This window comes from Oncorhynchus mykiss, chromosome 12 (genome assembly GCF_013265735.2).
Source record: "Oncorhynchus mykiss isolate Arlee chromosome 12, USDA_OmykA_1.1, whole genome shotgun sequence".
Taxonomy (NCBI): domain Eukaryota; kingdom Metazoa; phylum Chordata; class Actinopteri; order Salmoniformes; family Salmonidae; genus Oncorhynchus; species Oncorhynchus mykiss.
In genome coordinates, this window is record NC_048576.1 from 81,766,081 (window position 1) to 81,781,080 (window position 15,000).

At 47.1% G+C, this 15,000-nt stretch overlaps 1 protein-coding gene across 1 annotated transcript in view; it reads right to left on the reverse strand.

Moving 5' to 3' along the window:
• Positions 1-15,000, reverse strand: part of LOC110538995 (SH3 and multiple ankyrin repeat domains protein 1-like) — a 108,139-nt gene that overhangs the window by 33,149 nt on the left and 59,990 nt on the right. The window contains exons 14-19 of the mRNA XM_036939541.1: positions 14,526-14,639; positions 13,975-14,050; positions 3,434-3,516; positions 3,121-3,245; positions 2,836-2,971; positions 2,678-2,758 (exon numbers count right to left, since the gene is read on the reverse strand). Of these exons, the coding sequence (XP_036795436.1) occupies positions 2,678-2,758; positions 2,836-2,971; positions 3,121-3,245; positions 3,434-3,516; positions 13,975-14,050; positions 14,526-14,639 (615 nt within the window). The remainder of the gene's footprint in view (positions 1-2,677; positions 2,759-2,835; positions 2,972-3,120; positions 3,246-3,433; positions 3,517-13,974; positions 14,051-14,525; positions 14,640-15,000) is intronic.

Genomic DNA, 15,000 nt, shown 5'->3' on the forward strand with positions numbered 1-15,000 from the left:
TATGAAGATGAAATGAAACAAATATATCTACTGTATGGTTCTACATTAAATATGGAGAGTAGAGTTGCATTCTCACCCTGGACAGGGGCCATGTATGTGTGGGGTTATACAGTAGATATACTGCTATTACAGCATTAAGGTGTGTGTAGTAGTGGGACGAGGGGTTGCAACATTAGTGTAGTGTAGGTTTGGGATGTTCCATACTATAGGGGTAGTGATCATTGGTTTACAGGTGGGGGGAGATCAGGGCAGGGCAGGGGGTGTCTGTGGGGCGGCTGCTCATGCTGTGTGTCAATCAGTCAGTCAGGGGTTTGGACCACAGAGAGGGGTGATGAGGGGATAGTCAGGGGTTTGGACCACAGAGAGGGGTGATGGGGGGATAGTCAGGGGTTTGGACCACAGAGAGGGGTGTTGGGGGGGATAGTCAGGGGTTTGGACCACAGAGAGGGGTTATGAGGGGATAGTCAGGGGTTTGGACCACAGAAAGGGGTGATGGGGGAGTCAGGGGTTTGGACCACAGAGAGGGGTGATGAGGGGATAGTCAGGGGTTTGGACCACAGAGAGGGGTGATGAGGGGTTAGTCAGGGGTTTGGACCACAGAGAGGGGTGATGAGGGGATAGTCAGGGGTTTGGACCACAGAGAGGGGTGTTGGGGGGGATAGTCAGGGGTTTGGACCACAGAGAGGGGTTATGAGGGAATAGTCAGGGGTTTGAACCACAGAAAGGGGTGATGGGGGGAGTCAGGGGTTTGGACCACAGAGAGGGGTGATGAGGGGATAGTCAGGGGTTTGGACCACAGAGAGGGGTGATAGTCAGGAGTTTGGACCACAGAGAGGGGTGATGGGGAGATAGTCAGGGGTTTGGACCACAGAGAGGGGTGTTGGGGGGTTAGTCAGGGGTTTGCGCCACAGAGAGGGGTGTTGGGGGAATAGTCAGGGGTTTGGACCACAGAGAAGGGCGTTGGGGGGATAGTCAGGGGTTTGGACCACAGAGAAGGGTGATGGGGGGATAGTCGGGGGTTTGGACCACAGAGAGGGGTGATGAGGGGATAGTCAGGGGTTTGGACCACAGAGAGGGGTGTTGGGGGGATAGTCAGGGGTTTGGACCACAGAGAGGGGTGATGGGGGGATAGTCAGGGGTTTGGACCACAGAGAGGGGTGTTGGGGGGATAGTCAGGGGTTTGGACCACAGAGAGGGGTGTTGGGGGGATAGTCAGGGGTTTGGACCACAGAGAGGGGAGATGGGGGGATAGTCAGGGGTTTGGACCACAGAGAGGGGTGTTGGGGGGATAGTCAGGGGTTTGGACCACAGAGAGGGGTGTTGGGGGGATAGTCAGGTGTTTGGACCACAGAGAGGGGTGTTGGGGGGATAGTCAGGGGTACAGTAAGCTAGTAGTTACCCAACCATCTGGATCTTATCCTGGCTCTGCACTAGAGGAGATAATAAGCCGTGTGTATTGAGGACAGGAGTAATGTCCCAGCAGACTGGCTTGTAAGGGAGTCTGTTGTGGGAGTCTGTTGGAATGAACTGGAATCTGACCTAGGATCAGATAGGAAATACTCAGAGGCTCCCACTTGCCTCTCATATTATCTGCTCCCATAAATCATCATCATGGGCGAAGTGAGCATGCTCAGTAGAGACCGCAGCAGCATCTACAGTGGTCTCCCTTAGAGTGACACCCACCCCCTGCAGTGTTACCCTGGCAACAACACACTCAGCCAGTGTAGGTGTGTTTGTGGAGACGTGGGACTGGTCTGGGGGTGCTAGGGTTATAGGGCTGGGGGGTGCAGGGGTAAAAGGGGGCGCAGTGAAAAGGATCAGGGGTGGGTGGGGTCATTGTTTGAGGGGTTACCTGTAGTGGGGGTGCTGGAAGTGACAGTGTGGAACCTCTGAAAGAACAGTGAAATGCATTGAGACTCTCATCCATGTTGGTACCCTAACAATGCTGTCACCATTAAGGTTCTGACACCTTTCCCTGGACACTCAGACAGTACATGACAGTGTCACTTCTCTGCCTCTCTTGCTTCCCCTCCTGTTCTTCCCTCTGTCCATCACAGCCCACCTCTCTGTGACTTTGTATCCCCTGTTCTTCCCTCTGTCCATCACAGCCCACCTCTCTGTGACTTTGTATCCCCTGTTCTTCCCTCTGTCCATCACAGCCCACCTCTCTGTGACTTTGTATCCCCTTTTCTTCCCTCTGTCCATCACAGCCTACCTCTCTGTGACTTTGTATCCCCTGTTCTTCCCTCTGTCCATCACAGCCCACCTCTCTGTGACTTTGTATCCCCTGTTCTTCCCTCTGTCCATCACAGCCCACCTCTCTGTGACTTTGTATCCCCTTTTCTTCCCTCTGTCCATCACAGCCCACCTCTCTGTGACTTTGTATCCCCTGTTCTTCCCTCTGTCCATCACAGCCCACCTCTCTGTGACTTTGTATCCCCTGTTCTTCCCTCTGTCCATCACAGCCCACCTCTCTGTGACTTTGTATCCCCTTTTCTTTCCCAATGGGCACACACTGGTTGTGTCTGGTCCAGACGTACATCTCCCTCTGCTATACATTCCTTTGTATTCCTTCTAGATGCTCTTTCCCTTTCCGTATGTTCCTGGTCTACTTCCTCCTCTGTCATTGTCTTTCCTGTCTCTACCCAGAACCCAACCCGTATCCCCCATTTCTTACCCATCTCCTCCAGTTCTGAGGTCATGGATTTGGAGCGGAGAGCGATGGCTGGAGTGCTTAGTCTTTTACTCTGCTGGGGGACTGTGGAGAAAGGAAAGCATTATCATCCTCGTCGCCATCATCGTTGTCGTAGTTCCAGACCCTGTGTTGTCTCTTACTTTTCTTTCTCTGGCCATCCTCCATGTCAGGGTTGCGTGTCACCATGACAACCTTGACCATGAGGGCGTTTCCACCTTGCCTGATCATGTTGACCACCTGCCTGTGTCCCACCTTCACCACATTCTGACCATTCACCTGAGAGGGGGGGGGGGGGGGGGGGGGGGGGAGAAGTAGAGGGGAAGAAGAAGAAGTCCATGTAATTGGTTAGAGAGGGTGATTTTTCATAATAATAGCCATTGTGAAGAATCCAACTTCAGCTCCCATCATGCGCTAGCAGCACACACCTCAATGAGGAAGTCTCCCATTCTCAGACCGGCTCTCCAGGCCACGCCTCCTTCGTCGACAGACTCCAGGTACTGCAGTGCTGGGAAGGCTGGGGTGGGAGTGAACTCCTCGATGGGGGTCTGAGCTGAAGACAGAGAACAGAGGGGTAACCAGCATTATGTCATAACCACTGTAACAACTAGACTGATGAAGCCCATGCAGCACAGTGAGACTGTCCAAGTGTGTTCATCTGTGTGTGTGCCTGTTTGTTAAAGGCCTGTCTGTATGTCTGACTGTCTATCTATCAACAGCTGATCGCACGTGTTTCCTTACCCTTGGCTCCTCTCAGCACAAAGCCAAAACCCTCACTGTCTTTTTTCTGCAGAAGCACTGTCTTCTCCTTGATGATATAGTCACTAAGAGAGAGGACAGAGAGAGATGAGGAGAGACACTTAGCGATAACATGAGATACATTCAAAAAAGAGTGGAAAAAGGGGACAGCAGGAAGAGAGAGAGGTAGGAGAGAGAGAGGTAGGAGAGAGAGAGGTAGGACAGAGAGGTAGGAGAGAGAGGTAGGAGAGAGAGGTAGGAGAGAGAGGTAGGAGAGAGAGAGGTAGGAGAGAGAGAGGTAGGAGAGAGAGGTAGGCGAGAGAGGTAGGAGAGAGAGAGGTAGGCGAGAGAGGTAGGAGAGAGAGAGGTAGGAGAGAGAGGTAGGAGAGAGAGGTAGGGGAGAGAGAGGTAGGAGAGAGAGAGAGGTAGGAGAGAGAGAGAGGTAGGAGAGAGAGGTAGGAGAGAGAGAGGTAGGAGAGAGAGAGGTAGGAGAGAGAGAGGTAGGACAGAGAGGTAGGAGAGAGAGGTAGGAGAGAGAGGTAGGAGAGAGAGGTAGGAGAGAGAGAGGTAGGAGAGAGAGAGGTAGGAGAGAGAGGTAGGCGAGAGAGGTAGGAGAGAGAGAGGTAGGCGAGAGAGGTAGGAGAGAGAGAGGTAGGAGAGAGAGGTAGGAGAGAGAGAGAGGTAGGAGAGAGAGAGAGGTAGGAGAGAGAGGTAGGAGAGAGAGAGGTAGGAGAGAGAGAGGTAGGAGAGAGAGAGGTAGGCGAGAGAGGTAGGAGAGAGAGAGGTAGGAGAGAGAGAGGTAGGAGAGAGAGAGGTAGGAGAGAGAGCGGTAGGAGAGAGAGGTAGGAGAGAGGTAGGAGAGAGAGAGGTAGGCGAGAGAGGTAGGCGAGAGAGGTAGGAGAGAGAGGTAGGAGAGAGAGAGGTAGGAGAGAGAGAGAGGTAGGAGAGAGAGGTAGGAGAGAGAGGTAGGAGAGAGAGGTAGGAGAGAGAGAGGTAGGAGAGAGAGAGGTAGGAGAGAGAGGTAGGCGAGAGAGGTATGAGAGAGATAGGTAGGAGAGAGAGGTAGGAGAGAGAGAGGTAGGAGAGAGAGAGAGGTAGGAGAGAGAGAGAGAGGTAGGAGAGAGAGAGAGAGAGGTAGGAGAGAGAGAGGTAGGAGAGAGAGGTAGGAGAGAGAGAGGTAGCAGAGAGAGAGAGAGAGGCGAGAGAGGTAGGAGAGAGAGAGGTAGGAGAGAGAGGTAGGAGAGGAAGAGGTAGGAGAGAGAGGTAGGAGAGAGAGAGGTAGGAGAGAGAGAGGTAGGATAGAGAGGTAGGAGAGAGAGAGGTAGGAGAGAGAGAGGTAGGAGAGAGAGAGGTAGGAGAGAGAGGTAGGAGAGAGATAGGTAGGAGAGAGAGGTAGGAGAGAGAGAGGTAGGAGAGAGAGAGAGGTAGGAGAGAGAGACGTAGGAGAGAGAGGTAGGAGAGAGAGAGGTAGGAGAGAGAGGTAGGAGAGAGAGAGGTAGGAGAGAGAGAGGTAGGAGAGAGAGGTATGAGAGAGAGAGGTATGAGAGAGAGAGGTAGGAGAGAGAGGTAGGAGAGAGAGAGAGGTAGGAGAGAGAGAGGTAGGAGAGAGAGAGAGGTAGGAGAGAGAGAGGTACGAGAGAGAGAGAGGTAGAAGAGAGAGAGGTAGGAGAGCGAGATAGAGAGGTAGGAGAGAGAGAGAGAGGTAGGAGAGAGAGGTAGGAGAGAGAGAGGTAGCAGAGAGAGAGAGAGAGGTAGGAGAGAGAGAGGTAGCAGAGAGAGAGAGAGAGAGAGAGAGAGGTAGGAGAGAGAGGTAGGAGAGAGAGAGGTAGGAGAGAGAGGTAGGAGAGAGAGAGAGAGGTAGGAGAGAGAGAGGTAGGAGAGAGAGAGAGGTAGGAGAGAGAGAGGTACGAGAGAGAGAGAGAGGTAGAAGAGAGAGAGGTACGAGAGAGAGAGAGAGGTAGGAGAGAGAGAGGTAGGAGAGAGGTAGGAGAGAGAGAGGTAGGAGAGAGAGAGATAGGAGAGAGAGGTAGGAGAGAGAGAGGTAGGAGAGAGAGAGGTAGGAGAGAGAGAGAGAGGAGCGAGAGAGAGAGGTAGGAGAGAGAGAGGTACGAGAGAGAAAGAGAGAGAGAGAGAGAGAGAGAGGTAGGAGGGAGAGCGGTACGAGAGAGAGAGCGGTAGGAGATAGGTATCCCCCTGCATACATGCACACTGCACCAGGAGGGAGCCTTAATCCTGGGAGAGAGAGGGAGGTGGGAGGGGTCAGGGACCTTCTGAAATGAGGGCACATTTTTTAAGCACATTGTAGAAAATGTGCTATTACCGTTATTACCGAATGAATACATTTAACTGACTCTGCCCTGACTCGGCTCCCCAGAGCTGGGCAGTGGGTTTTGTATTTCCTGTGTCCTCTCTGGGGTCAGGGGTCAGCTGATGACATAATGCACCAGACCAGGGGCTCGCTGGGTAGCCTTGTGTCGGCGACAGGGCGAGGTACAGTGAGATTGCGCTGGGTTGGTTGACAGAAAGACCAGAGATGTTGTTCCAGAACCTCACTCTCTAAGATGCTAGGCTATATATGATGATGACGGTTGCCTGAGCAACAAGCTACAGGACGTAGGATCTAGCTGGTGTAATATAGAGAGGCCTGACTACACTGGAAGAGAGAAATGTATGCACAGCTAGGTGCTCTGATGACACAGACGTAGTCGTCCAAAGAAGAAGAATCCTCACATGTAGAGCCAATAAAGAGGTCAGGTTATGTTGGTCCGCCTCGCTAAAATAGCCTCATGAATAAACAGGGGATAATGAGTATGGGAGACGACGATAATTGGCAGTTTCCAGTTGCTATCTAACTAGAGTACATGGAGCTATCATGGAAAGACCACAGAAGAAGTGTGAATACCCACAAGCACCTGCATGTCAGCCACTTGATCCCCTTTCGGAAGACCTAGTTTAGCTAGTTAACCAGTCATCCAATGATTCAACTAGCTACTGTCAACATACTGTTTACCTTTAATAATGTTTACGTACTGTATGTCTTCCCTTCTTCTTCTTCAGCCAGGCCGTCCCCTCCACTGGCATAGCAACTCGCATAGCAACTCACTTAAATACAGTCATTTGCCAGCATGAACCAATGAGCACCACACAATCACGGACTGCATCCATCTGTAATGACACCTTCCTCATAATTGAGCCTAGTGCACCACTGTTGACCAGAGATGAATGGGATCTATATGGGGAATAAGGTGTAATTTGGGACCTGCCACACCATGGGGATTGGTTTGTTAGGTTGGTTATGTTCCTCACACAAACATTCCTCTGGACTGCAGCCCAGTGGTATCTATACTGACACAAGCTCTCCTGTCATCAAGTCTGTCACCAACTCAAGGTTGTGCATACCGTAATAACACCACACAATCATCTAACCATGTTCCTCCTACATACATACCTACTGTATCTCCAATGTAACTGATCCATGCAACACAATCTAGAAGTTAGAGCTGGGGGATATGGACAAAAATCCCCATCGTGATAAATTACCTCAATTAATGCTATAACCATAAATAGAATGATACGTTTATAACATGAATGTGCACCACAGTTTATAACATGAATTAATGTGCACCACAGTTTATAACATTAATGTGCACCACAGTTTATAACATGAATTAATGGGAACCACAGTTTATAACATGAATTAATGTGCACCACAGTTTATAACATGAATGTGCACCACAGTTTATACAATTCATAAATCTGCACCACAGTTTATAACATGAATGTGCACCACAGTTTATAACATGAATTAATGTGAACCACAGTTTATAACATTAATTAATGTGCACCACAGTTTATAACATTAATGTGCACCACAGTTTATAAAATTAATAAATGTGCACCACAGTTTATAACATGAATGTGCACCACAGTTTATAACATGAATGTGCACCACAGTTTATAACATGAATGTGCACCACAGTTTATAACATGAATGTGCACCACAGTTTATAACATGAATGTGCACCACAGTTTATAACATGAATGTGCACCACAGTTTATAACATGAATGTGCACCACAGTTTATAACATGAATGTGCACCACAGTTTATAACATGAATGTGCACCACAGTTTATAACATTAATGTGCACCACAGTTTATAAAATGAATGTGCACCACAGTTTATAACATGAATGTGCACCACAGTTTATAACATGAATGTGCACCACAGTTTATAACATGAATGTGCACCACAGTTTATAACATGAATGTGCACCACAGTTTATAACATGAATGTGCACCACAGTTTATAACATGAATGTGCACCACAGTTTATAACATGAATGTGCACCACAGTTTATAACATGAATGTGCACCACAGTTTATAACATTAATGTGCACCACAGTTTATAAAATTAATGTGCACCACAGTTTATAACATCAATGTGCACCACAGTTTATAAAATGTATTAATGTGCATCACAGTTTATAAAATTAATTAATGTGCACCACAGTTTATAACATTCATTAATGTGCATCACAGTTTATAAAATGAATTAATGTGCACCACAGTTTATAACATTAATTAATGTGCACCACAGTTTATAACATTAATTAATGTGCATCACAGTTTATAAAATTAATTAATGTGCACCACAGTTTATAACATTAATTAATGTGCATCACAGTTTATAACATCAATTAATGTGCACCACAGTTTATAACATTAATGTGAACCACAGTTTATAACATTAATGTGAACCACAGTTTATAACATTAATGTGAACCACAGTTTATAACTACTATCCTTTAAACTACTACTACTAGTTTGATGGTTGTCCCATTAACAATCACCCATATTAGAAAACGTATTTAATTTCAAACTTCAATCAATCAATCAATCAATCAAATGTATTTATAAAGCCCTTCTTACATCAGCTGATTTCACTAAGTGTTGGTACAGAAACCAGCCTAAAACCCCAAACAGCAATGCAGGTGTAGAAGCACGTGTAGAACTTCACATTTCTCTAGTATAGGATACTTATCGTAGTGAACGGTAACAGCAAAATGCCTGTGATAAGTGATCGGTATGGTCGGTGTGGATCATTTGGGGTTTATCGTCCCAGCTCTGCTATAAGTATTGGTAACACCATCTAGAAGCATAGCAAGGGGGACTGCTACCCATGGCACATCATGTCCCTCTCAAACCACTTCTCATTCTCTTATACACTAATGTTTGTACACATACACAGGGGCCCACATTGATAACGCACACACACGTACACACACCATATGTAGACACAGTAGAAGCAGAGCCACTAGCGGGGATACATGTTATAGATCTGCCTCCTATACCTTGTTCTCAATCAACAACAGCTCAAAGACCGTCACACACAGAGACCCACAAACACGACACACGCACACATTCTGCAGATGAGAGAAGCAGCAATTATCAGACAGTTGTGTCGGTACTGTGTTGCTACTGAAGACAGACGTACAGACACGGAGAGGGAGAGGAGAGTGATTAATGTACATGGAAACACAGCTAGGCTGTAACGTTACTGCTAATGTACCGGGCTGTGCATGCGTCTCTCCTTCCTCACTACACACACACACACAGACACACACAGACGCACACACGGACACACGTACAGGCTCATGCATTGCAACACATCCCATCTGTCTATCGATTAGTCTTCCTAATCACTCCAGTCTACCATCCATGTCCACATGCATGCTCCTCTCCCTCCCTCCCTCCCTGCCTCCCCCTCACCCTCCCTCTATCCTCCAGCCCTGCGACCAGTGAGAAATCAAAAACAGCCAGTACCTGTAAATGAACCAGACACTCCTATTCATGGGGCCTAGCGACGGCCAGGAAGAAGAGAGGGAGAGATCCTCCTCGCCGCATCCCCCCATCGCCATTTCCCCCCCCCTCCTCCTCCTCCTTCTCGTCTTCCAGCGAGAGAGCAGTGAGTACGAGCCGAGGGAGGGGAGGAGAGGAGGAGAGAGCAATGGAGAGAGAGAGAGTGAGGGCCTAGCTCTCCCAGCCCCTTCATACTTAAGACAGGCAGAGAGAGAGAAAGAGAACGAGGGAGAAGGAGAGAGATGGAGATGGTTCACTGTGACTGCGACACAGAGCGAGAGAGAGAGAGAGAGAGAGAGAGAGAGAGAGAGAGAGAGAGAGAGAGGGGGGAACAAGAGAGGGAGAAGGAGGGAGTGTGCGAGTGAGTGAGGGAGGGGAAGATGGTTTAGCATAAAAAGGGAGAGAGATATGAGGTAATTTTGAGAGAGGGGAGAAAGAGCGGGCCAAGGGGTGATCGGGTTTGTTTGCTGAGTATGTGACTATTTCATACACCAACAGAATATAAAGAGAAAAGAGACGCACTGACGCGCACACACATACACACACTCAAACACATTCCTTTCTCCTATCTCTGTATATATCTCTCTCAGTGGTATTCACTGAGTCTGTCTATCACTGTTTTCCTCCTCAGTTATGATTCTCCATTCACAAGAATGGATGCATTTTGGATGAGTTAAGGCCATGTTCTGTTTGACTCCTCTCTCTTGCCGTAACTCACTCCAGATAGGGAGATACTGTATAACGCACTGATTGTTGCTCTGAACTGCTGAGGCTTGCATTCTGTCATCACAATGTTTTCACAACTCATATATGTATACAGGCTATTTATGATCATTATGATAGATGATTCATCTATTATCAAATTCACATAGAAATCTGACTTCTTTGAAAGCACGTCTAAGAAGCAGTAGATGTGTTCTATGTGAGCTATTTCTATGCTTCCCGTTCTTAAGTTTCGTTTTTTGCATCTTTTACTTTCAGTTTTGTACACCAGCTTCAACCAGCTGAAAATACTACATTTTGGGTTATTGTTAATGTATTTCACATCGGTTTAGATGGTACAATGATTCTCTACACTATGCATTGCTTGTTTTGTCAAAATGAACTGAAATCAGGAGAACTATTAGAATTTTGGAAATGGCAGAGATATTTCTGCATATTGTACCTTTAATAAACCAAATATAACACATGAATTCTATATTATCTCTCTTTTCCCATCTCCTACCTCTTTTCACCACCTGTCAACCTATGTCTTCCTCCCATCTCACATCTCTACCATTTCCCCATTTCTGTAACCTCTGCACTCGTTTTGTCCTACCCCTCTTCCGTCTTCTCTACTTCAGTGACCCTACATGCCCTTAGATCACTCTTAACATCTCCCCTCCCCCGTGGCCTTTAATCAACACACACACATGTACACAGTCCCCTCCCCTCTCCTCCTCTTTCCTCTCTCACATTGTCTGTAAACAAAGCAGAGCGCATGAATGAAAAGAGGAGAGCGAGGCAGGGAAACGGGAGGAAGGAGACGCATCAAGACAGACAGGAAGAAGAAGAGGGATTCAGCTGGGGATGAGCAGCAGAAGGAAGAGAGAGAATTAGAGCGAGAGAGATTCTCTTCAAAAAGGCACTCACATCATCTCTGTCAGTGCTTCGTTCGATGTATGTCGATGCTGTCTTCTGTCGCCTTTCCCTCCCTCCCTCTCTGCCTCTCGCTCAATCTCCCCCTCTCTCTCCCCCTACCTCTCTCTGGTGCCTTTCTGCCTTCACTGCCTATTGCTGTTCTTCTCCTCTCTCTCCTTCCCTCCCTCTCTTTTTGTTTCTCTCTCTGCATGTTAAGCTATACTGCTGTGAATTTAGTGTATGGCCACGCGCGTGTGTGTGAGAGAGAGAGAGGGAGAGAGCGAGACAGAGGGAGAGAGAAAGAAAGAGTGAGAGAAAGAGGGAGAGAGTGAGAGAAAGGGAGAGAGGGAGAGAGGGAGAAAGAGTACAAGGGGGAGGGGCAAGAGAATGAATGTTGGCAGGTGTTTGGTCATGTTAGTGTGTGTGACTCATGTGTCTGTGGTCATGTGTGTATTATTGTATGTGTGCATGAGTGTTCACCTATAATGTAAACATGTACAATGTGCACCAGAATGTGATTTGAAAGCACCTCTTGTGATGGAGGGCAATAATCCACTCTTCTCCAGAATGTGTGTGTGCTTCCTTGTCCCTATTTCACAGACCGCTAACCCAGAACAGTTGTCATGTGTGTTACTAGGGGAGTTCAATGCCATGGGCTCTGAGACACAGGGAGAGAGGGGGCACGGAGGAGAGAGGCTTATTTGGATGGAAGAAGAGAACAAGGAAGGAAGGAAGGAAGGAAGGAAGGAAGGAAGGAAGGAAGGAAGGAAGGAAGGAAGGAAGGAAGGAAGGAAGGAAGGAAGGAAGGATAAGGACAAATAGGGAGAAAGGAGGAATGGATTGATGAAGATGGACACTAGGGGTGAAAATGTATAGAGGGAAAACATCTCTCCCTGATCATCTCTCCTCTTCCTCTAATCCTTGTTAATGTAATCGCTGTGCCACAATATCAATTTAAGCCATTCATTTAGCTGACTGCCGTCTCGACCGAGCCTTGTTAAACTGTCACAGCTAGTCAGAGCAGTAAAAGCCTGCTTCATTAGACAGATCAGGAGGTGTACAAGATCTCTTACTGTCAATATAAAAACATCTTCCATCTAAAAGCGGATTGAAAGGTGATGAGGTGAAAGTGGGAGAGAAAGGGGGGTTGTTCATTCACGTCTATTTCCTCTCCTGCGTTCTCTCTCCCTTTTCTCTTCTTCGTCTACTTCTACATACTGTAGAATCTCTCCTCTTCACCTCCTTTCTTGCTCTGTTCATCCCTCTCTCCCTCCAGAGTGCCCTTCCCTGTCTGTTCTCCAGATGGAAACACCACAGGGGAGGGAGGGTGATGGAGAGAAAATTAAAAAGAACAGGGGGTGAGTAAAACAGTGATGAATAAAAATAAAGGGAGTGATAGAGCGAGAGAGGTGGAAGGGGTGACAAAGCCAAATATAGAGGAGTGGAAAAAAGCAGGGTGAGATGGATCCACACTAGTGCTCTGATAAAAACAGACTTAGCCGTGAGTTAGCATTGAGTTAGCAGTGAGTTAGCAGTGAGTTAGCAGTGAGTTAGCAGTGTCACAGACTGACTAAACAACCTGGAGTTTTATATCGTATCAGGTACATTTGTTTAAATATCCCTGATGTGGGTGTAGAAACGTTTGTGTGAGTTTCCATGTAGGTGTCAGTCGCTTGGTAGAGCACGTAAGTCTAAATGAAATTATGCAAAATAATGAATGCTTTTGTGTGTGTTTGTGTTGTCTGTGATAGCGAGCGGGCAGGGAGAAAGATTATATGTAAATAATACATGTGATTTATAATGTGTTTATTTCTTTATAAATAATTCTCTCTTCATACAGTCCATTGGTTTGCCTCATAACAGAGCCTCTCTGAGCCGCCACGCAAAAACATGACATTAAAGAGAGGGACATTACATCACTAGGTGTTAATGAGAGGAGTTACACTCCGAAGTGTCAACGTAGCGATCTGGAAGTCAACAACAACGACAACATAATCAACAAGCACATCAGTAGAGGACACGTCGATGACAGTCTACAGAAGTTCAGATGAGTACTGTATGTAACTTCAGATATCAGACCAGTACTGTATGTAACTTCAGATATCAGACCAGTACTGTATGTAACTTCAGATATCAGACCAGTACTGTATGTAACTTCAGATATCAGACCAGTACTGTATGTAACTTCAGATATCAGACCAGTACTGTATGTAACTTCAGATATCAGACCAGTACTGTATGTAACTTCAGATATCAGACCAGTACTGTATGTAACTTCAGATATCAGACCAGTACTGTATGTAACTTCAGATATCAGACCAGTACTGTATGTAACATCAGATATCAGACCAGTACTGTATGTAACTTCAGATAGCAGACCACAATCACAATCAGATCGCAGATCACAATCCATCGCACAGTAGATCACCCAATAACAATCCATCGCACAGTAGATCACCCAATCACAATCCATCGCACAGTAGATCACCCAATCACAATCCATCGCACAGTAGATCACCCAATCACAATCCTTCGCACAGTAGATCACCCAATCACAATCCATCGCACAGTAGATCACCCAATCACAATCCATTGTACAGTAGATCACCCAATCAAAATCCATTGTACAGTAGATCACCCAATCAAAATCCATCGCACAGTAGATCACCCAATCAAAATCCATTGTACAGTAGATCACCCAATCAAAATCCATCGCACAGTAGATCACCCAATCACAATCCATCGCACAATAGATCATCCAATCCCAATCCATGGCACAGTAGATCACCCAATCAAAATCCATGGCACAGTAGATCACCCAATCACAATCCATGGGACAGTAGATCACCCAATCACAATCCATGGCACAGTAGATCACCCAATCAAAATCCATGGCACAGTAGATCACCCAATCACAATCCATGGGACAGTAGATCACCCAATCAAAATCCATGGCACAGTAGATCACCCAATCATAGTCTCTAGTGGATCACTTCCACACATACAACACAGGTGAGGTTAATATACAGTATATTACCCATAGAGAAAAAGAGAAAGTCTTACCTGGGAGCGTCAAAGCTGTCGTAGGAGCCCACGGTGTAATGGCGGAACAGTCTCTTGGCTTTCTCACTGCGGCTCTCTAAAACACACGACCACAGTGTTATCAGCATGATGGCTGCCTGCCTGCCACACTGACCAACAGTGTCACTACAGTCACACGCTGCTGTTAGACTACAGCCTGAACCTCGAGTAAACGTCTCTCTATTGAGTCTCTAGATACAGTCAAACCAGCTGTGTTTACCACTGCCTTAGGACTTAGTGGTGGGCAGACACCACTACTACGACTAGTGTAGGACCTTCCTTCCCTGTCAACCCACACCTTGCTTCTGCTGCTCTAATCATTCTGAGAGTCTAGAGTGTTACTTCCCCAGTGTTACTACCTAACTGTAGACCTCCTGCTAAATGTGTTGTTTTTTATGCCTGTGTGTCTGTGTGTAGCAGCCAGAGCTGCCGTGTGTGTGTAAGTGTGCGTGTGTATGTGTTTTTCTGACCAATGAGAAGGGAGAGAGAGAGGCACGCTGCGTGTGTCTGCAGGTGTGTGGTCAGGGCCTCACCTGAGCGGTTGTCCTGGCTACGGACTGCCACTTCCTCTACACAGTCTGAGGGGAACCAGCCGGTCCGTCCCTTAACCGTGCCCTCCCAGAACCCTCCCTCGCCCACACTCAGCACTGCATGAGGGGACAGGAAAGAGCGTTGCACGTCAGAGCCATTACCTCACACAGTCAGTATACACAAAACAACATATAGGCACAAACAACAACAAGGAAATAGCCACAACATGTAAACACACACAGAGGAATGTAAACACACAAACAGGCATGCAAACCTCTCTACGTACTCACCAAGACATACATACCTGGAAACACCTTAGACTCACTCACAGACACACACATATTCATACCTGCAGACATTGAAGACAAGGACAAACAAGGACCTTATACTCTCATTAAGACAGGTAGACAACATCCACTAGACAGACTCATACATACACCACTCACATCAGCAGACAGAGACCTAGCCTGGGTACCA